This window comes from Pelophylax lessonae (assembly GCF_965119305.1).
Source record: "Pelophylax lessonae genome assembly, chromosome: 2".
NCBI lineage: Eukaryota > Metazoa > Chordata > Amphibia > Anura > Ranidae > Pelophylax > Pelophylax lessonae.
Window position 1 is genome coordinate 16,800,367 of NC_138769.1, and position 22,466 is coordinate 16,822,832.

Consider the following 22,466-nt stretch of genomic DNA (forward strand, 5'->3'; position numbering starts at 1 on the left):
ATCCCATGTTGGAGTTTAAGGATGAATTGCACTCTCTAGTGACAAAAGGAGAAAGAAAAGGGGTATTGAGTCATAAAGAGGCTTCGTATCTTAATCCCCTTTTTTGTAGAAGACCAATTATCTATTGTCTCCCTAAGATTCATAAAAGTACAGATAACCCCCCTGGCCGCCCAATCGTGAATGGAATAGACTCCATTTCTTCAAGATTGGGCCAGTATATTGATTACTATCTACAGCCAGTTGTGAGGGAAACAAGATCCTTTCTGAGAGACACTAAGCATATGATCCAACTCCTGAATGATTTGCCGTGTTCCAATGATAGTGTATTAATTACAGCAGACGTTGGGTCTTTATACACTATCATTGGACATGAGGACGCTTTAGCAGCAGTCAAATGGTCCCTAGCCACTTCAACTCTGACTAATAAACACAAAAGATTCCTATACAGAAGTTTGAACTTCTGTTTAAACAGGAATTATTTCTGGTACGACCATCGCTACTACCTCCAAACAAGGGGAGTAGCGATGGGGGCCAAGTTTGCTCCCAGTGTGGCCAATCTTTTCATGGCCCACTGGGAGGAAGAGGCTGTATTTGGCACCCTACCACAGGAACTTATTTGTTACAGACGTTATATTGATGATATTTTTATGGTATGGGAAGGAGACATGGCAGATCTGCAAACATTTATGGATAGGTTGAATAGTAACACCAAAAATATCACTTTAACATGGAATTTGGAGAAGGAAAAGATTGCCTTTCTCGATCTTGAGATTTATAAACACGAAGGTGCCTTGAGAACAAGGAATTTTTTCAAACCTACTGATAGGAATGCATTTATCCCCTTGGATAGTTGTCACCACCAGATGTGGCTTTGCAACATTCCAAGGGGACAATTCACTAGATTAAGACGCAATTGCGCTTCGGATAGTGACTATCAAGTACAATCAAAGGTTTTGGAAAAGCGTTTTCTTGAGAAAGGATACAAAAAGGACCCCATTAGAAAAGAATTGGAGGATGTGGGAAGGAGTAACCGCGATACTCTCCTGAATGGAGACAAAATTAATCCAGTGGATCCAGGTTACAGAATAATTTTTGATTACAATATACACTACAAAAAAGTAGAACGTATTGTTAAAAAGTATTGGCCTATCCTTAAAGAGGACAAAATTCTAGGACCCCATCTGACAGAATTCCCTAAGTTTATCTACCGGAAGGCCCCTTCACTGCGAGATAAAATCGCGCCTGGGGTTGTTGACCCACCTCGTATCAGGGAGAATCATATTTTTTCTTTTCTTTCTGGCACCTATACATGTGGGAAATGTGCTACCTGTAAGAGCTGCAAGAAGAACCTAAAGAAACGAAAAGAATTTGTAGCTACTGCTACTAATAAATCATATAACATCAAAAATCTGATCACCTGTAAAACGCAAGGGGTGGTGTACATGTTACAGTGTGAATGCCGCCTTCAGTACATAGGACGTACCTCTCGTGCTTTACACGTCAGGGTGGGCGAGCATATCACTAATATCCGTAAAGGTTTAGAAACGCATAGTGTCTCAAGACATTTTAAAAAATTCCATCAAAAAAATCCCAGTGGGTTGCAATTCTGGGGAATAGAGAGAGTCCACCCACACTGGAGAGGTGGGAATTTTATTAGACAGTTGAGTCAACGGGAGTCTTATTGGATTTTTGAATGTAAAGTTTTAACGCCATTAGGACTCAATGTTGAGTTTGATCTCAACTGTTTTATTTCTGACCGATGAGATATTTTTTGCCTTTTTAATGTTCCCATATTCTTATATTTTATATTTTATAGGGAATATATTTATTGTTTTGTTCTTTGTCTTTTATAGTATTCACATTGCGGTTTATATTTTGTAATTTTAATAATTTTATGTGCATTATTGTGTATATGTCACTTATTGTTCACATTTATGATTAGGCAATGCTCAGATACGCCATCCAGTGGAGAGTTGAGATTTAGCCGGAGTCACAATGACGATTACCACCCATTGAATCCTTTGGATTATGGGAAGATGTATTATTTTAAATTTGGGCATAGTATATTTATTAAATTGTATTTAATGTATTTCCACAAGCTGGTTCTTGTGGAAAGTTTTTAAATTGCCCGTACACACTGCATATAAGAATACAGGCTGGTCCTGGCTTAAGGGTCATGCAGTGTTTACTTCCTGCCCTTAGTTTACATCACTTCCTGTGTACATCACTTCCTGTGTACATCACTTCCTGTGTACATCACTTCCTGTGTACATCACTTCCGGTGTACATCACTTCCTGTTTCCTGTTTCCATTTGGAATCATACTGATTAGTTAATTGAAGACAGGAGGTGGGCAGATCATATTGTCATAAAAGACGGGTCCGCAGTATGGTACGTGACCCTTGCTGAAGAAGTCCCGCTTATTTTCACGGACGTAACGCGTACGAGGGATGTCACGTGACCCGCGGCCGCCTCTCACTCTTCCGGGTTGGTGGACCTGATGCACGCCTGCTTGCAAACTCTGCAGATATGCGCTGTTATTTTCTTCAAAAATGTGAGTTGTTTTCTTATATGGATTAAAGAGTGCTTGATTGCATACAGAGAGCATTAGATCGTTTTTTCTTGTCTCCTACACATATTGGTAACATTGTTTGAGGAGCTGACAGTGCATCGGAGGTGTAATCATTTACTACGCTTAAGGAAGAAAGTGTGAGGATGCTTTGATTTTGAGATGAAATGCTGGTTGACCCTGTAGGGTCTCTTTGTTAAGGTGAGCGGCAGTGTGAACAGGTGGTGGGATTGCATGAGCACTCGTGGAGACAAGCACCTTATGGAATTGCCCTAGGACCACTTTACACTGGAGACTTTTATCTGTTTATATGGACACCTATTAACACTGGGACTCTGCATGATTTTATAATTTTACCACTAGGATTGCGCTGCACTATTTTTCTATTATAGCTTTCGATCCTGCCAGATATTCAGTGTCCTCTTCCTTTCAAGCTTCTACTATGAATTCCCCTCCCCCATGTCATGGAGATGAAGACCTGTTTGTAGTCCAATTCAGGAGAGCAGCCTAGGGTGACAACGCATCTCTACACAGATACAGTGCAGTGAGTGAGCGTTGTCACCCTAGGACAGGAAGTATGTTATTCATAGATATACCAGGCAGGTGAAAATAAAGGAAAACAACAGAAAATGAATGCATCCATCACATCTAGGGACTGATAAGCTGCAATATATTACGGTACATATTTGTTTCGGGGTTTAGATCCACTGTGTTGGCACAGACAGCAGTTGGCATAGTGGGGGGAATTCAGACCCAGGGAAGCCATATCACATGGGAGAATGGACTATTGGATGACGGAGGTTGGGAATAAACTGGAGAGAGAACAGTCCCAATGCTGTAGGTTGGTGATAGTCTCTGCAGTTTTCTGAGCAGTGTCTGTGTGATTTATATTTCCAGATTTACTACAGGAAAATAAATTTGAAGAGCAATGGCGTCTCTAAAGATGTGCCACTGGCAGAGGACAGATCTGTGCCACCCATCCAGAATAAATCCATACCCACCAATGGTATTCCTCAAGATTCGCCACTGGCAGAGGTCATATCTGTGCCACCCATCCAGAATAATTCCATACCCACCGATGGTGTCTATGAAGATGTGTCACTGGTAGAGGGCAGATCTGTGCCACCCATTCAGAATGAAGCTATACCCACCAATGGTATTCTTCAAGATTCACCACTGGCAGAGGTCAATTGCTATCTCTGTGCCCTTCACACCAAAATGCACTCCATGCAGCACAACGCACAAAAATCTGCATATATGTAACATTCTTATCAAAATACAAACAAAAAGTGAGTATCCTGACCCTTGATGTGTCCTATGAAGAAAAACTGCATTTTAAAAAATGCAGGTCAGCCTGCAGAGAGATGTATGTCAACACGCATCAACCTGCATGTGTTTTCTGTGTGCTCAGGTGTGATTGAGCCTTCAGTGCCCTGACACCCCTCTTCTATCCTAATAGGTACCTATCAGCTGTATGACATCATCAACTGTATACCCCACCCACTCCTACTTCTGATACTCATGGTGTCATCAGGGGCGGAGTCTAGATGAGCTGCCTTTATGTAGGCGTCACCTATATTAAACATGGCGTCTATATAAAGATGCCGGAGTCTAGGTCCACATTGAAGTGGATGCACAGCCATTTTTTGTTTTAGAGTAGATAAGGGTGGTAAACCTCTCTCAAGTTATGTTTTGTCTTGTGTCCCAATGGGACGATTTCCCTTAACTTCCTTTCCTGGAGATGCAGAAGGAAATACATCTGAGATAGTTGTCACAGAGAGGTGTCCCCATTGACGGATTTTTCCTAATTTTTAGACTTCCCATTATGTTCTGTCATTCCTTCTCCCATTGGACAGGCACTGATGATGGAATCCCCACACATGTACACTGGAGTTACATTATCTCAGCATCCGACTCCATTCCCAGCATCTGTGAGATCCCAGGACTATACATTGTACTCTGCATGTACTACAGTCAGTGTGCAGAATAGCAACATTACCAGCAGGAAAGAAAAGGTTTTTGGGCAGAAAAGACTTTACTTCTGCTGGAAGGAGAAGAAGCCGGAGCCCCAGTGCATACAGATCCTTCATATTAGAAATGCTGAATGTTGTGATGGCAGCCGGACTGCCTGAAAAAATGATTTCTACATTTCTCAGGATTTTCTACTGATTAGTAATCTGTCATCTGTTTAAACCTCCCAGACGAGCAAAACGTAAATCTGAATGTATTTTTCTGGTGACAACACTGCTGGGTGATTGTTGCCATTTCCTGGCTATATGTCTTCTGTTGGAATGTATTTGAACATTGCAGGGTCATATTATGCACAATATTGTTGGAGGAAACTCCTGTTACCATTTATACTAAGCTGAACAGTCACTGCTAAATACTCAGAGAAAATCCTGATGTTACCGGAGTATTTGTGATGTTTACCGTTATAGAAAATAGTGACGTCACCTCCTGCACACAACATGGAGGTCCTAATGGGACATCACAAAAGTACAGAGGAGCCCAGAGGGAATCCAGAGTTTAGCACCGACAGCTTACAAAGACAAATCTGGCACTGGAGCAATAGGACTAACTCATCAACTCTGCCCTCTCCTCCTGTCAGCACATGTGCAGGCAGTAGAGCCCTGATTGGATCACAGTGTTGCCAATCCCACTCCTAGTCTGAGTGCTGCTGTTCAGAGGGTGATAAGGAGGTAATATCCAGACAGATTCAGATACTTATGCCCAACTGCAGGCTCCATCATCCCCCCTCACCCAGTAGTACATTATTTTTTTTCACTTACCTCTTCCTGATGTTTTCTGGATGATCATGTGTCATTCTGGGTTCATGTCCTCTCTAGTTTTCTCCCAGGATGGGCAGCCCTGGACAATACAGAATGTGGTGCTGACGTAGTAACATTAGTGCTGCTCTCTTCATCATTTCACAGTGAGTGGTGGGGGGGGGGGGAGCTATGCACAGGGGGCGGGATCATAGCACTTTGCACTCACAGTCTTTCCTCAGTCTTCCAGCAGGTCTAGTCATACTAGATGTACTTCAGCCTGGAAGACTGAGGACATCTTGTGGTGATGATGAGGTTCTGCAGGGGACAATTCACAATTACAGAAATGAATATTGTGTTGAGCACTGAGGCTGGACATGGACTGTAAGGATTTATGTTACATAGTTGGTGAGGTTGGAAAAATACATCAGTCCATCCAGTTCAACCCATAATATGTGTGTGTGTGTTTACTAAAGTGTGTGTTTACTAATGCACACTGCATTTGAAAGCGGCTTTTGAGCTCTCATTTATTTTCTGCCTGGAAACTCCCCTCCATGTTAGCCAATGTGTCCATGCACACTATGAGTTTTTTTGGAGTTTACAGGCAGAAAACATAACCCGTGCAAACGTGCATTTGTGAGAGGAGCTTTCGAGCAGAAAAGTGCCCAGAAATGTGTGAAAGCACAGAAACGCACAAAAAAAAGAAAAATTAGCTGGGGAGGGGGTTATAAAAAGAAAAGGTTATGCTCAAATAAGCTCAATGTAAATGTGCAAAAGAGCAAAAAAAAAAAAAAGCACACGCTTCTTCAAGCTTTTAGGCGAAGAAATAAAAGCTCCAATGCCTGTAAAAGCAGCTTTTTTATTTTTTTTTTTAGATGCAGTGTGCATGAGCCCTAAAGATGACAATAAAATGAATGTATTGTGTACGAGATGTAAAGAAGTGTTTACTTTTTTATGTTACAAATAGTATCATTTATATGGAGTGTATATAGAGGTTCTTCTGATGAAGTGTATACAGTATATTGGTAATCTTTACTCTATCATATATCAGTTCTCCTGACTGTATAATCTGTATCATTGGTGAATTCCGGTTCTCCCAATTCTCCTGTTAGCATTGAATTATCTCAGGATAAAGCACTTAGCAAATGGAAAATGTGCAATAATGAGGCATGGACTGTGTAAAGAGTACCTGTTTATTTACAATGAGGACCTATTATCTGTCCAGAATGTAATCCCATCTCTGAGCCTCCCTTCCTCTATGGAGGACAGCAACTCTTCACCTCTACATAGAAGACAGAAGATTGCTCTCAATGGAGGGAAAAGTAAAGAGCATATTTTTTTCCTCTTTTTACCATTTGTATTTTATATCAGTCTCTGACACAATTTTGGGACAAAAGTAAATTATATTTATTTATGTGATATTTTATACATGTTTTAATATGATTCATATTATCTGTAGCTGACAGAGCAAATCAAATAAAATTCAGAATTTGGTTGTTGGTTTCCCTTCTTTGCTGTCTTCCTGTACAAATAATATACAAATATCTCCAGTCTCCCCATTCTCAGCCAGGGTTCCTCCAGAGGTGCTAGGGGTTCCTCAGGCTCCTCGTGGCTGAATGACCTTCCATGTGATGGAGTCGGCAGAGTTCTGGAGACAATAAGGTAATAAAAATAAACAGCGGTTGCTCCAGAGTGTGTACTTCCAAATAACTTGCTGAAGAATTGTGAAAGTGGAGTGCAGCCCTCATGGGCAAATCAATGAATGCCTGAAGGAAAAAGAGGGGCCGTAACCTGTTAGTAAGGCCAGGCTGCGTGTCTCACAAACATATACAGTGAGTGTGTGTGTATATATATATACTGTATATGTGTGTACTGTAGCACTATTAAGGACAAATACTCATTACCCAAACAGTATATGCAGGGAAGGAGATAACACTAAACATAATATAAAATGAGACTTTAGAAAAAAAAATCAAGGCATCAAAAATAAATACAGGGAGTGCAGAATTATTAGGCAAATGAGTATTTTTGAGGATTAAATTTTATTATTGAACAACAACCATGTTCTCAATGAACCCAAAAAACTCATTAATATCAAAGCTGACTATTTTTGGAAGTAGTTTTTAGTTTGTTTTTAGTTTTAGCTATTTTAGGGGGATATCTGTGTGTGCAGGTGACTATTACTGTGCATAATTATTAGGCAACTTAACAAAAATCAAATATACAGTATACCCATTTCAATTTGTTTTTTTTACCAGTGAAACCAATATAACATCTCAACATTCACAAATATACATTTCTGACATTCAAAAACAAAACAAAAACAAATCAGTGACCAATATAGCCACCTTTCTTTGCAAGGACACTCAAAAGCCTGCCATCCATGGATTCTGTCAGTGTTTTGATCTGTTCACCACCAACATTGCGTGCAGCAGCAACCACAGCCTCCCAGACACTGTTCAGAGAGGTGTACTGTTTTCCCTCCTTGTAAATCTCACATTTGATGATGGACCACAGGTTCTCAATGGGGTTCAGATCAGGTGAACAAGGAGGCCATGTCATTAGCTTTTCTTCTTTTATACCCTTTCTTGCCAGCCACGCTGTGGAGTACTTGGACGCGTGATGGAGCATTGTCCTGCATGAAAATCATGTTTTTCTTGAAGGATGCAGACTCCTTCTTGTACCACTGCTTGAAGAAGGTGTCTTCCAGAAACTGGCAGTAGGACTGGGAGTTGAGCTTGACTCCATCCTCAACCCAAAAAGGCCCCACAAGCTCATCTTTGATGATACCAGCCCAAACCAGTACTCCACCTCCACCTTCCTGGCGTCTGAGTCGGACTGGAGCTCTCTGCCCTTTACCAATCCAGCCACGGGCCCATCCATCTGGCCCATCAAGACTCACTCTCATTTCATCAGTCCATAAAACCTTGAGATATTTCTTGGCCCAGTCTTGACGTTTCAGCTTGTGTGTCTTGTTCAGTGGTGGTCGTCTTTCAGCCTTTCTTACCTTGGCCATGTCTCTGAGTATTGCACACCTTGTGCTTTTGGGCACTCCAGTGATGTTGCAGCTCTGAAATATGGCCAAACTGGTGGCAAGTGGCATCTTGGCAGCTGCACGCTTGACTTTTCTCAGTTCATGGGCTGTTATTTTGCGCCTTGGTTTTTCCACACGCTTCTTGCGACCCTGTTGACCATTTTGAATGAAATGCTTGATTGTTCGATGATCACGCTTCAGAAGCTTTGCAATTTTAAGAGTGCCGCATCCCTCTGCAAGATATCTCACTATTTTTGACTTTTCTGAGCCTGTCAAGTCCTTCTTTTGACCCATTTTGCCCAAGGAAAGGAAGTTGCCTAATAATTATGCACACCTGATATAGGGTGTTGATGTCATTAGACCACACCCCTTCTCATTACAGAGATGCACATCACCTAATATGCTTAATTGGTAGTAGGCTTTCGGGCCTATACAGCTTGGAGTAAGACAACATGCATAAAGAGGATGATGTGGTCAAAATACTAATTTGCCTAATAATTCTGCACTCCCTGTATATACAGTACAATATATATTTTATATGGGAGTCCAAAAAAAGAAATGTAAATATGCATATAAAATAGTCCAAACAGAGACTCAATCTTTAGTGGGTGACCTGGACTGTATGGGCAGAGTAGGAGAAGGGATGTCTTCAGTCGGAGGGCACACATCACTCTAACCGCGGCATCATAAAAAACGACATCCACAAATAATGGAAGAGTAAAGACAGTGCAGGGGGTGACAATAAAAAAAACAACCTTGATGATCTGCAAAGTGCGGAGGCAGAATCTGATTGTCAGATTCTCCTCGCTCTGTACACGGCAGTAATCGGCAATAATCCACTTTCATTAGAAGTTCTTTCTAGGTGAAGTCATGCCGTCTGCAACTTTTCAACTTAAAATCTCAGGGAACAATAAACTGCACTGACAATTGACCTCACACATAGGGAAAGGAGTTTTGCAGGGGGGAGGGCAGAATATACAATGTGCGCACTATGAGCGGACATTCTCCTCGCCGGCGTTCTGTCCATTATGCGGAGAGAGAGCGAGGCAAAATCTGATGACCACATTCTGCTGCCACGCTTTGATGATCATCGAATAATTCCTCTGGAGATCTGCGCATGCGCAGTGTTGACGTCACACCAGCTGATTGGCAGATCACTACTGCGCATACACAGATTGTCGGAGGCATTATCCGATGATCTGCAGTAACCGACAGAACACCGGCAGTTGGGTTGTTTTCTATCACCAAACCAGTCAGATCCTGAATTAAGGCACAGACACTCTGCCAGAAGGGCCGGATCCATGGACAGAACCAAAATATATGGATTATTGTACCCCTAGATGTCCTGCCTGCACCACCAGCATGTGGGGTCTGTGTCTGGGAAGTGTTAGGAGATATTTAGGGACTAGAACATGGAAATACAGAACTCAGCATAGCTGGGAAAAAAAATTCTAAAACTACAAAAACAAAAGTTTTAAAACTTTGGAAATTGTGAAGAAACCGAATAAAACAAAATAGGTGACACATTATTACCATTTAACAAAATATTAATAAAAAATATACTATAAAAACAATGAATATGTGGTGTCCTCTTTTTTCTTTTTTTTTATAAAAAGGGGGCTCTTTTATTATGGATACATTGCATTAGGGCAATAGGAGAAGTTTTGGATAGTGACAAGCTTAAAGATATATATAGAAGGGAACATATAAATATATATATTCTTCTACATACTGACATCAAACATTGGAGTAGAGGAAAGGCTGGAATAAGAAGTGGCCAGTAGAGGGGGGTATGGAGCTAAACTTTCACAGGCAAGGAAGATAATATACAAAAAAGATACAATAAGGAAACAAAGTATCATTTTGTTGCCAAACAGCGAAAGATGATGTATATAGATACATATGTAACAGAAATTACTACAAATGGATAACAGAGGGAAAAAGGGAAGATCTATACAATCAATCACACTGAAAAACACAGTAGATTTTATATTATAGCATTGACCTCAAGTTGTTCATTCACCTTTGGGTTATAGAGGATCTAGTTTGTATGTCCAAAAGGTTTCTCTTTTGCAGAGCTTTTAAAAACACTCGGCCAGAGGGAGATGTTTGGGTAAAGCTTTGACACCATATATATATATATACACTGTTATATATATATATATATATATATATATATTGTGATATTTGGGGGTTATTTAGCTTAAATGTAGAGCTTACCAGTGAGCTTAGTCCACACAGTTGTGCTGTTTAAGGGCTTGTTGGCCCACTTGTATTAAAGAAAAAACAGTCCATCCAGGATTCCCACGCAGGGGTTTCAACTTTACATAGCAGTTAAGAAATAATAAGTGAAAAATACCAAGCCACCTGGCTCTCAGGTCAGCAATACAGCTCTGGCTTTGACCTCGGTCCTCTTGACCCTGTAACAGTGTCCCTGTTTGGTACACACTCTGTACCCCTACTGACACACTCTTTCACACCTTCCTTGCTGCTCCAGCCCACAGACTTGGGCCCTCCGTCTGCTCTGTCAGACTGCACCGTGCAGACATGCACACTTCTTCCTTGCTTGCCAGGACTCCTCAGGAGGGTGGAGCCCAGATTCCTGGTCCTGTCTGTCTTAAAAGGCCCAGATCCACCTGCACAATCAGTGTGCTGGCTGTTCCTAAGACCTGGTCCCAGGATTGGAGATTTCCTCCCACCCAGATCGCTTGGAAATCTCCAGACTCCAGGTCCCCAACTGGACTTTATCCACCATAGGGAACTGCAAACCCAGTCTTTTCCCAGTAAAAAAGTCCTCCTGGAGCCTCTCAACCTGCCTGGTTGATAATCCTGGGAGAAATACCTGCTCACCACTAGTTGCACTGCCACAATATACAGTATAAATATATATATATATATATATATATATATATATATATATGTATATATATATAGCCAATATGACCCCCTTTACAGCAGGCCAGGATCCCCATAGATCCTGCTTGAGAGCTGGCCAGGCCAGGGTCCTCCATATATCCCCTTTAGAACAGGGTCCCCATAGACTCTCCTCTTAGAGCAGGCCAGGACATTTATGGGGGGGAGGGGCCCCCCCCTTGCCTCCCCTTGCAGACACCCATGGTGGGCACATTGAGAGAGGGGTGGGAGGAGGCAGAGCTTTTCCAGCCAGCCTCTCCCATTTATGTGGAGGGGGCTGTGCAGTGTATGGAACGCAGAGACTCAGCCCTGTGACTGGTGCAGCCAACTTCCCTGTCACAGGCAGTGTTGGTAGTAACTGCGTTTAAGTAAACTGCGTTACTTAACGCAGTTACTTTTCAGGGTAACAAGTAATCTATCTGATTACTCGTCCTCTCCCTGTAACGCCGCTGCCGCTACTTTCGGCTGCGTTACCGCAATTACATCTACCGCCACTAGATGGCAGTAGATGTAATTGTATTCCCCCTCTCCTTTATGACCGCTGATCGCGGTACTGGAGAGAGAAGAGGAGGAGACTGAGTCACGTTTAGAGGATAGCAAGACCATATTTTTTTTTTTTGTTTTCTTCTTCATTAGTTTTGGATGGCATAAGTAGGAATGAGAAATGTAAGGCTTTAAATTCTGTCTGTGTCCCCACACAGGCAGGACACAGATAACATAATATTCTGACAGTGGTTTAAACCTACCAGAAAATGTAGTCTTTACTTCATGTACAAATTATATGTATAATCCCACGCTATGGATCTGTGATAAATATGAATATCTAGCTGCTGCCCCCACTGTAAGTGCCATTAAAGTGCTTCAATAGGGGACAGCTGCAATAAACCAACAATTCCAGGAAACACCCCATGGTGCGATGGCTCTGAGTGCTCTCACGTGTGTGCCCCTATGGGGTTACACTTACCAGATAGCAGGCCCCTTTGCAGGGGTATTTCAGCTTTATATATATATATATATATATATATATATTGCTTTCAAGGGTGACTCCTCTTCCCTCAATGGTAGGGACTCCATATGGATATAGAAAAAATAGCCTCCATAGTGCAGTATCGTTAAAACTGATATTATTTTGAAGAAAACATTCAATACATGTCCACTGTGCACTGCTGCCCCCTAGAGTCCAATATTCATATTACACCCAACAGGGAGCTCATTATCCACGACACTGGAAGGCAGAGGAATGCAAAGACCTACAGGACAGGGAATCACTGAGAGGAAGAGCGCCACCCTGTGGGATATACCGTGCATTACTCATCTAATGAAAATAATTTAGAAAGATTACTGCTTTGTATAATGTGCATTCTATTGTAGTGACATCACTGCGCTCCAGATATATTATACAGAGTGACATCACCGCCCTCCAGATATAACATATATTATACAGGAGTGACATCACCACTCTCCAGATATAAGATATATTATACAGGAGTGACATCACCACTCTCCAGATATAAGATATATTATACAGGTCCACCAGTGTTCCACACCGCCACCACCACCAGTGTGCCACACCGCCACCACCACCAGTGTGCCACACTGCCACCACTCGTGTGCCACACCACCAACAGCCAGCCACTCCAGGCAGCAGGTACCAAAAAACAAAACAAAATACAGTTACTCACAGTCAGGAGGACTCAGGACTCAGACTCCCACAGTGTGCCACACCGCCACAACTATTAAAGATCTCATAGAACGTAATTGCATTATAGAATAGTAAAAAAAAGTCGCAGTTACTTTGCTGAGTAACTAATTACTTTTTCAATGTGATAACTGAGTCAGTAACTCAATTACTTTTTAGGAGAAGTAATTTGTAACTGTAACTAATTACTTTTTAAAGTAAGATGACCAACACTGGTCACAGGACACATCGCCTACTCGCATCACGAGCGTTCCTGCACCCCGCTGACACCACCAGAACAGTAGACTCGACCAGCTCCGGAACTGCACATGCGTAGTTCCAGCTGGCGGTAAAGCGGCCTTTTTACGGGAATTAGAGCAGCCTGGGGGGAAAAATGCCTCCCTGCCCCCGGCCCAGTCTGCCCCTGAGTAGCATTGAATTGTGCTGCCGAGAACTCCCAACTCTCATGCACTGCTTTGAAGGTCTCTGTGCAAGGGCATTGGCTTCACGCATGCGCAGTAGCGGCAACTTGCCGAGATCTCTGACTGGAAGTGACATGGGTTGGAGATCTCGGCAAGTTGGAACTTTCGGCAGAATGCCGGAACAAGGGGGGAGGAGGTGGGAGGGGACCCTGCCCTGGGCGATATCTTAATCTGTGATGAGGGGGGCGCACTGGAAGCTTCTGCTGCTTCTCCTGCCTGACAGGAGTGACTGTCATTCTCCCTCCTGTTACTGTACAATGTATGATTCTGGACTCCTCCGTTCCAGCAACTTCCCCTCTGCCTCATCTCTACTCAGGGCCGGCCCCACCATGGGTCCCGGTGGGACCATGGGACCCAGGTGGCACTTAGAGAGCGGCGGCCGCCTCTTCTCTTCGGCTATTGCTAAAAAAAAAAAGGTCCGCGGCCGGCCTGACATGCGCATTTGCGCATGCGCCGCCGCTTGGAAAAGCCCGTAAACGTTCGGCTATTTCCGGGAAAAGCCAAACATGTACGGACTTTACAGAGCGGCGGCGGCTGCGGCGCTTGCGCAGTGTGCATGTCAGGCCGGCCGTGGACCTTGTGCCAACGTTGGTTTCCCCAAGATTTCCAGTTTCCCCAGGCACTCGGCTCTGATCGGAACTCCGCCTCTCGCCTCCCCAGCACACATGGATTCCGCCCCTCCAGCTTCCTCCAGCCTTCTGCACTCCAGCTCTGCCTCCCCAGCCATTTTTAAATGCTAAGGCGCTCTTTAGGAACAGGTAAGTGAGACTGCTCCATACACAGCCACACTACCTGCCATAATGCTGGGCTGCAGGCATACTACAGAAGATGCAGTGCTGCGGGCATGGTACATGCCCACAGCACTGCATCTCCTGTAGTATGCCCGCAGACCCGCATTCTCCTCTACCATGCCCGCAGCACTGCATTCTCTTGCACCATGCCCACAGCCCTGCATTCTCATGCACCATGCCCGCACCCTGCATTCTCCTGTACCATGCCCGCAGCCCCGCATTCTCCTTCACCATGCCCGCAGCCCTGCATTCTCCTGTACCATGCCCACAACCCCGCAATCTCCTGCACCATGCCCACAGCCTTGCATTCTCATGCACCATGCCCGCAGCCCCGCATTCTCCTGTACCATGCCCACAGCCCCGCATTCTCCTGTACCATGCCCGCAGCCCCGCATTCTCTTTACCATGTCCGCAGCCCCGCATTCTCCTGTACCATGTCCGCAGCCCCGCATTCTCCTGTACCATGTCCGCAGCCCCGCATTCTCCTGTACCATGTCTGCAGCCCTGCATTCTCCTGTACCATGCCCGCAGCCCTGCATTCTCCTGTAACATGTTCACAGCCCAGTTTTCTCCTGTACCATGCCTACAGCCCTGCATTCTTCTGTATTATGCCCGCAGCACTGCATTCTCCTGTACCATGTCCGCAGCACTGCATTCTCCTGTACCATGCCGGCAGCCCTGCATTCTCCTGTACCATGTCCGCAGCACTGCATTCTCCTGTACCATGCCCGCAGCCCTGCATTCTCCTGTACCATGCCCGCAGCCCTGCATTCTCCTGTACCATGCCCGCAGCACTGCATTCTCCTGTATCATGCCCCCAGCCCTGCATTCTCCTGTACCATGTCCGCAGCACTGCATTCTCCTGTACCATGTCCGCAGCACTGCATTCTCCTGTACCATGCCGGCAGCCCTGCATTCTCCTGTACCATGTCTGCAGCATTGCATTCTCCTGTACCATGCCCGCAGCCCTGCATTCTCCTGTACCATGCCCGCAGCCCTGCATTCTCCTGTACCATGCCCGCAGCACTGCATTCTCCTGTACCATGTCTGCAGCCCTGCATTCTCCTGTACCATGCCCGCAGCCCTGCATTCTCCTGTACCATGTCCACCACCCCGCGTTCTTCTGTACCATGCCCGCAGCCCTGCAGGGCACTGTGGCACTATAGACAGTAGAAAGCCTGGTGCGCTCATCTGCCCAGTGTCTACTGCTCTGTCCTGCTCCTGCTGTCACTCCATACACACTCACACCCCTCTGACTGCTTTCATAGTCCTATAGAATGTGTGGGCCTCTTGGAGGGCGTGAATTTTTTTTTTTGGAGGGGGGGCAGCATTTCATTCTTGGACCCAGGCAGCACAATGTCTTGGGCCAGCCCTGTCTCTACTGCACCCATAATCACTTCTCTCCTTCCAAGCTCCTCTCCCCCTCTCAGCTTGCTCTCCTTCCCGGCCAAGTCACTTGAGTGGGTCACTTTCATGTTGTCTGTCTCCTCTCACTTCCAGCACGTCTCTTTACCTTCCGGGCACAATCATATGTCAGCACTGATTGATTGTTCTTCTCCTCTCTCCTGTTCACAATAAGGCCCCTTTCACACAGGCGATCCGCCTGTCAGTTTTTCAGGCGGACCGGATCGGATGCTCCATGTATCTCTGTGAGCCAGCGGGTGTCAGTGGTGACATCTCCGCTGACACCCGCTGCTATCCGATCCTGTCCGTGAAATCCAGACAGATGGAACGCCTATTTTCCATCCGTCCAGTGGATTGGATGAGAACGGACAGGCAGTCTGTTCTCATCCGATCTCCCCATAGAGGACAGCAAGGATCTGACAGCTCCGTTTCCGCACACAGAGCAGAGACAAAGCTGTCATCTGCCTGCTCAGCGGGGATCGGCGAATCAATCCCCCCGCTGAGCACAGAACGGACCTCGTCGGACGCTAAGCATGTGAAAGGACCTTAACTCTTCACCTTCTGTCAGCTGTCCCCTCCATAAATCTGCACGACATGTCCTGCAGCCCCTGCTCTCAGCTCTGACCATTCCACGTGGCCGTTTAGCTGACCCTGTCTTTTCCCTAAAATGCAGCCCTAGCATTTTCTGTACAGTCCTTCAGTCTTCATTAAAACATATTCTTCCTACCCAGACACACCCCCCCCCCCCCCCCCGCCTATTCACTCTCTTATCCCCAATAACCAGTGCACTGCAGTTTGGCCACAATGTGATTGTATGTGCGTTTTACCTGGATTTTAGGTGCATTTCTATTGAATTTCTATTACAAAGTGCGTTTCTCATGAAAGCGCATCAGAGTCCTGCATGCTGCATCTTTGATGCGGTTTCAGAAAATGCACTTTGTAATAGAATTCAATAGAAATGCACCTAAAATCCAGGTAAAACGTACATACAATCACACTGTGGCCAAACCGCAGTGCACCGGTGTGACCCCCTATAAGGGTAGGTTCACACCACTGCATGTCAGCCACAAAATTGTGGCTTTCCTGACACACACAGAAACACCCCGTCCATTAGAAGATACACGGCAGTGGCAATAATTGTTAATGGCACCCCACACTGCTAACACTTCGCATTTTCACATGCACCAAACCACATAGTGTCTCAAAAATGAAACATCTGGGGTCTGTGTCCTCCGCTGTCTATGTCCTCCGCTGTCTGTGTCCGCCGCTGTCTGTGTCCCCCGCTGTCTGTGTCCCCCGCTGTCTGTGTCCCCCGCTGTCTGTGTCCCCCGCTGCCTGTGTCCGCCACTGCCTGTGTCCGCCACTGCCTGTGTCCGCCGCTGCCTGTTTCCGCCGCTGTCTTTTTCCTCCGCTGTCTTTTTCCTCCGCTGTCTGTGTCCTCCGCTGTCTGTGTCCTCCGCTATCTGTGCCCCTTGTCTGTGTCCTCCGCTATCTGTGCCCCCTGTCTGTGTCCTCCTCTGTCTGTGTCCTCCGCTGTCTGTGTCCTCCGCTATCTGTGCCCGCTGTCTGTGTCCTCCTCTGTCTGTGTCCCCCCGCTGCCTGTGTCCGCCGCTGTCTTTGTCTTTCGCTGTCTGTGTCTTCCGCTGTCTGTGTCTTCCGCTGTCTGTGTCCTCCGCTGTCTGTGCCCTCCGCTGCCTGTGCCCTCCTCTGCCTGTGCCCTCCGCTGCTTGTGTCCGCCGCTGCCTGTGCCCCCCCCCCTGCTGTCTGTGTCCTCTGCTGTCTGTGCCCCCCGCTGTCTGTGTCCTCCGCTGTCTGTGCCCCCCGCTGTCTGTGTCCCCCGCTGCCTGTGTCCCCCGCTGCCTGTGTCCGCCGCTGTCTTTGTCCTCCGCTGTCTGTGTCCTCCGCTATCTGTGCCCCCTGTCTGTGTCCTCCGCTGTCTGTGCACTCTGCTGTCTGTGTCCTCCGCTGTCTGTGCACTCCGCTGTCTGTGTCCTCCGCTGTCTGTGTCCTCCGCTGTCTGTGCCCTCCGCTGCCTGTGCCCTCCGCTGCCTGTGTCCGCCGCTGCCTGTGCCCCCCCCCCCGTCTGTGTCCTCTGCTGTCTGTGCCCCTCGCTTTCTGTGTCCTCCGCTGTCTGTGCCCCCCGCTGCCTGTGTCCCCCGCTGCCTGTGTCCCCCGCTGCCTGTGTCCCCCGCTGTCTGTGTCCTCCGCTGTCTGTGTCCCCCGCTGCCTGTGTCCCCCGCTGTCTGTGTCCTCCGCTGTCTGTGTCCTCCGCTGCCTGTGTCCACCACTGCCTGTGTCCGCCGCTGTCTGTTTCCTCTGCTGTCTGTGCCCCCCGCTGTCAGTGTCCTCTGCTGTCTGTGTCCTCCGCTGTCTGTGTCCTCCGCTGTCAGTGCCCCCCGCTGTCAGTGTCCTCTGCTGTCTGTGTCCTCCGCTGTCAGTGCCCCCCGCTGTCGGTGTCCTCTGCTGTCTGTGTCCTCCGCTGTCTGTGTCCCCCCCTTTCTGTGTTCCCACCTTTCTGTGTCCCCCGCTGCCTTTGCCCCCCGCTGTCTGTGTCCTCCGCTGTCTGTGCCCCCCACTGTCTGTGTCCTCCGCTGTCTGTGTCCCCCGCTGCCTATGTCCTCCGCCTCCTGTGCCCCCCGCTGTCTGTGTCCTCCGCTGTCTGTGCCCCCCGCCGTCTGTGTCCCCCGCTGTTTGTGCCCCCCGCTGTCTGTGTCCTCCGCTGCCTGTGCCCCCCGCCGTCTGTGTCCCCCGCTGTCTGTGTCCCCGCCGTCTGTGTCCCCCCCCCCGTCTGTGTCCCCCGCCGTCTGTGTCCCCCGCCGTCTGTGTCCCCCCGCTGTCTGTGCCCCATCACTGCTGCTACTTGATCATTGATTTGGTGTATTGTTCTACCGGTAGTGAATGATTCTTTTAGTGTGTTCGGTTCTGAGACTGACTCATAGGTCACCATTCTGTTACTCAGTAACTGCTGTACGTTTCACTTGGAACTTTTATACTGTAGGCTTGTTTATAGCATGTCAGTGTGCTGTGAGCGGCTGATTGGTTACAGGTAGGGGCGGAGCTCTCTTGCTCTAGGATTATATTACCAGACCTGTCGCTCCTATTAAGTCAATAGTGAACTGTTTCATACGAGTTCAGTCAGATGATCCGAGTCATCCAGTTCACTGAAAAGAATCCATTCAAAAGAACGATCCTTTCATGAACTGGACATCACTAGTCTAAGCCCCAGCCTGATTCTTCACCAGAGCCCCTGATGGTGGGGATGGACTTGCAGCAAGCTGGAACCAGGTTGCGGCCCCCCAGGTAGGCCCAGCTGAAGATGTGGTGACTGCTGGCGTGTGCAGAGTAAGTAGCAGACTAAAGGATATCCAAGAGACAAGCCAAGGTCGAGACAGGCAGCAAACAAACATAGACGGAGAACCAAAGCTGGGGTTGCAACACAGTAACTCAGATACAGAAGCCTAGCGGTATACAGATGGGCGCTCAGAGAACAGTGAAGTTGCTCAGGCAAGGTGCACTGCACTTAGCACGTCTATATATAGGGAAGCACACAGGGAGGTGACCCAGGAAGTAATAGACAGGAAAGGGATATAACCCACAGTGGAGCAGGGGACGCCCATAGGAGGACAGAGAAGCCAAACACCACATGTGAAAAGAAGAACGATCGAAGCACTGCAGCAAGGAGGTAAGACTCTACAAACAAAACTACTGGCTGGTGCACAGAGTAAGGTAGGCATTTAGTGGTTCTACATGTGTGGCAGCCCTTGCCACCAATCTTGAAAGCCAGGCACAGAAAATTGCTTTTCATAGGCATTTCGTTTTTCTTACCCTGCAATATGAAAAAAAAAACTGAGGGCGCCACCTAAGTTTAGTATTAAAAGTGCATTTTATTATATAAATGCACAAGCAATCACTCACAAACCAGGTAAGTAATATCACGTCATGTCACTCTGGATCAGTTTTGGTTTCTCCTTCAGTTTCTGCTGTCAAGTGTAGAAGCAGATCCCAGCCAGTGTAGAAGCAGATCCCAGCCAAAAAGTGTGGATCCTGGATGATGGCGGGGAATGCAGAGGGGCACAGAGGATGATGTCCACCACGGGGAAGGGGGGCATGGCTATGTGTTTTGTTTGTTCTGGTTTCTTTCTAAAGTCTCCACCACCCTGCTGCAATCACATGCAGTACACACACAGTTGCAGGGCGATTACTTAACGGCTTACCGACCGCCCAGTGACTATTTACGTCACTCGTTTAACGCTAAATACCGGGGTTATGGCAGCAGATAGCTGCCATAACCCCGGTATTTTATTTTTTAAACGGCGGGCGGTGGGCTTTCAGATAAGGGTCCGGCAGTCGCGGTTGCTGCTGGGCACTCACAATCGCTCCCCATGGAGACAGAACAGTGGTCTGCTGTTGTAAACACAGCAGACTGTTGTTCTGTCATCAATCAACACAGAGCTCCTGTGATCCTCCTATTTAGGATAACAGGTCTGTGTTCATTCCATAAGCCCCTCCCCCACACAGGTAGAAAACACCCCCTACCCCTAGGCAAACATTTAACCCTTAGATCGCCCCTGGGTTAACCCCTTCCCTGCCAGTGTCATTATTACAGTAACCGTGCATATTTTTAGCACTAATTAATGTAGTAATGTCACTGGTACTCCCAAAAGTGTCAAAAATTTCATCTCTAAAAACTCTTACTGTACTGGGTACTGTGCCTGGACGGCTGCTGGCTCTAAAAAAAGCTAGAAGGGACTCTGCAGGAACACAAGGAGAGAGGAAAGAACAGCGCCTTCTAAGTGCAGTAGTAAAACAATTCCAAAATATGAGTGCAACAACTGCTGCCCACGGAAGTTTTTTGTTATCTCATTGTATGCATAGAATAGAATGCATTAAGATAAAAAAAATCTTCTGCTTTTACAACCATTTTAACCGCTTCCCGACCGCCAGCCCCAGTTATACTGCGGCAGGGTGGCCCTCCTGCGCGAACCGACCAGAGTTGTATAAAGTACTCGAAACCCATACTTGAGTAAAAGTACAAGTGCTCCATCAAAAAGTGACTTGAGTAGAAGTACTAAAGTATTCAACATTTTTTTGTACTTAAGTATTGCAAGTAGTTTTTTTAAAAAATGTTGCTACTCAAGTACTGAAAGTAAAAGTACAAGTACTGTGTTATGTAGTTATTAAAGAAAGAAGTCAAAAGTTTGAACATCATATTGTTTTTTATTATTTCAAATGCAGCTTTTATTTATACATACAGTAGCATTTATTTTCGTATGCGCTGATAATACACATGTTTTGAGCTTCATGAAACCTGCCATCTACTGTTCTGGCAGTGGTAATTTTTATAATAGTAACGAGTAACTATGCAGCACAAAAAAAAAAGTATCGGAGTAGAAGTATTGAAATCATTGAAAAAAATGTAGTGAAGTAAAAGTGGAAGTAGGAGAAAAAAATACTACTCTAGGAAAGTACAGATACCGCCTTTCCGTACTTAAGTACAGTAGTGAAGTAGTTCTACTTAGTTACTATACATCTCTGGAACCGACATAGGTATACGTTGGTTGCGAGTCTGCAGCTAGGGGGCGAGTGCGTGCCGACGGCTGCGCGCTCCCACCCCCGCTCGTCAGCGGGGACTCTGATGCATGGGGCAGGTGGCTCCGATTGCCTCCTGACACCCGTGATCACTCCCAGCTGAGAGAGAAGAACGATCAGATGTTGTAAACACAGCTGACCGTTCTTCTCCCTGGAATGATCACAGAGTGCCTGTGATCCTTCTATATAGGAACACATGTCTCTATGATAATTTCACAAACCAGGCCCCCATACAGTTAGAATTACTCCCCTAGGCTTACATTTAACCCCTTGATCACCCAAATGTTAACCCCTTCCCTGCCAGTGTCATTTTTACAGTAACATTGCATATTTTTAGCACTGATTACTGTAGTAATGTCACTGGTCCCCCCAAAAGTGTCAAAAATGTCAAGCAAGGGTCCAATCTGTCCGCCGCAATGTCGCAGTCCCGCTAAAAATCACAGATCGCCGCCATTACTAGTAAAAAAAAAAAAACAATAAAAATTACATAAATCTTTCCCATAGTTAGTAGACGCGATAACCAATCAAAATATACTTATTGTGGTTTTTTTTTTTTTTTTTTTTTTTTTTACCAAAAATGTAGCAAAAAACAAAATTGGCCTAAAATGTTAAAAAAATTTTACTTTTTAATTTTTTTTTTTTTTTGAGAATGTTATATAGCAGAAAGTGAAAAATATATTTTTCTTTTCAGAATTGCTCTTTTTTTGTTTATAGCGCAAAAAAAAAAAATTGCACAGGTGATCAAATACCACCAAAAGAAAGCTCTGTTTGTAGGGGAAAAGGACATCAGTTTTATTTGGGTACAGTGTTGCACGTTCCCGCAATTTTCATTTAAAATAACGCAGTGCCGAATCGCAAAAAATGGCCTGGTCGTTATTATTTTATTTATTTCAGGTTCTTATATAGCGCTGTCAATTTATGCAGCGCTTTACATATACATTGCACATTCACATCAGTCCCTGCCCTCAAGGAGCTTACAATCTAAGGTCCCTAACTCACATAAATACACAGTAGGGCCGATTTTTTTATTTTTTTTTACACAGGATCCAATTAACCTACCAGCATGTGTTTGGAGTGTTGGAGGAAACCGGAGTACCCGGAGGAAACCCACGCAGGCACAGGGAGAACATGCAAACTCCAGGCAGGTAGTGTCATGGTTGGGATTTGAACCAGTGACCCTCTTGCTGCTAGGTGAAAGTGCTTACCGCTACACCACTGTGGTCATTAAGGGGTAAAGTCTTT

General features: G+C 45.9%; 1 protein-coding gene across 1 annotated transcript in view; it reads left to right on the plus strand.

Annotated features, from left to right (window-relative positions):
* LOC309547919 (uncharacterized protein) overlaps window positions 1-3,831 on the plus strand; it is a gene marked incomplete at its 3' end in the record, with an annotated part of 128,217 nt that extends 124,386 nt beyond the window's left edge. The window contains exon 5 of the mRNA XM_082247919.1: window positions 3,466-3,831. Coding sequence (XP_082104045.1) covers window positions 3,466-3,831 — 366 coding nt within the window. The remainder of the gene's footprint in view (window positions 1-3,465) is intronic.
* Window positions 3,832-22,466: the final 18,635 nt, after the last annotated feature.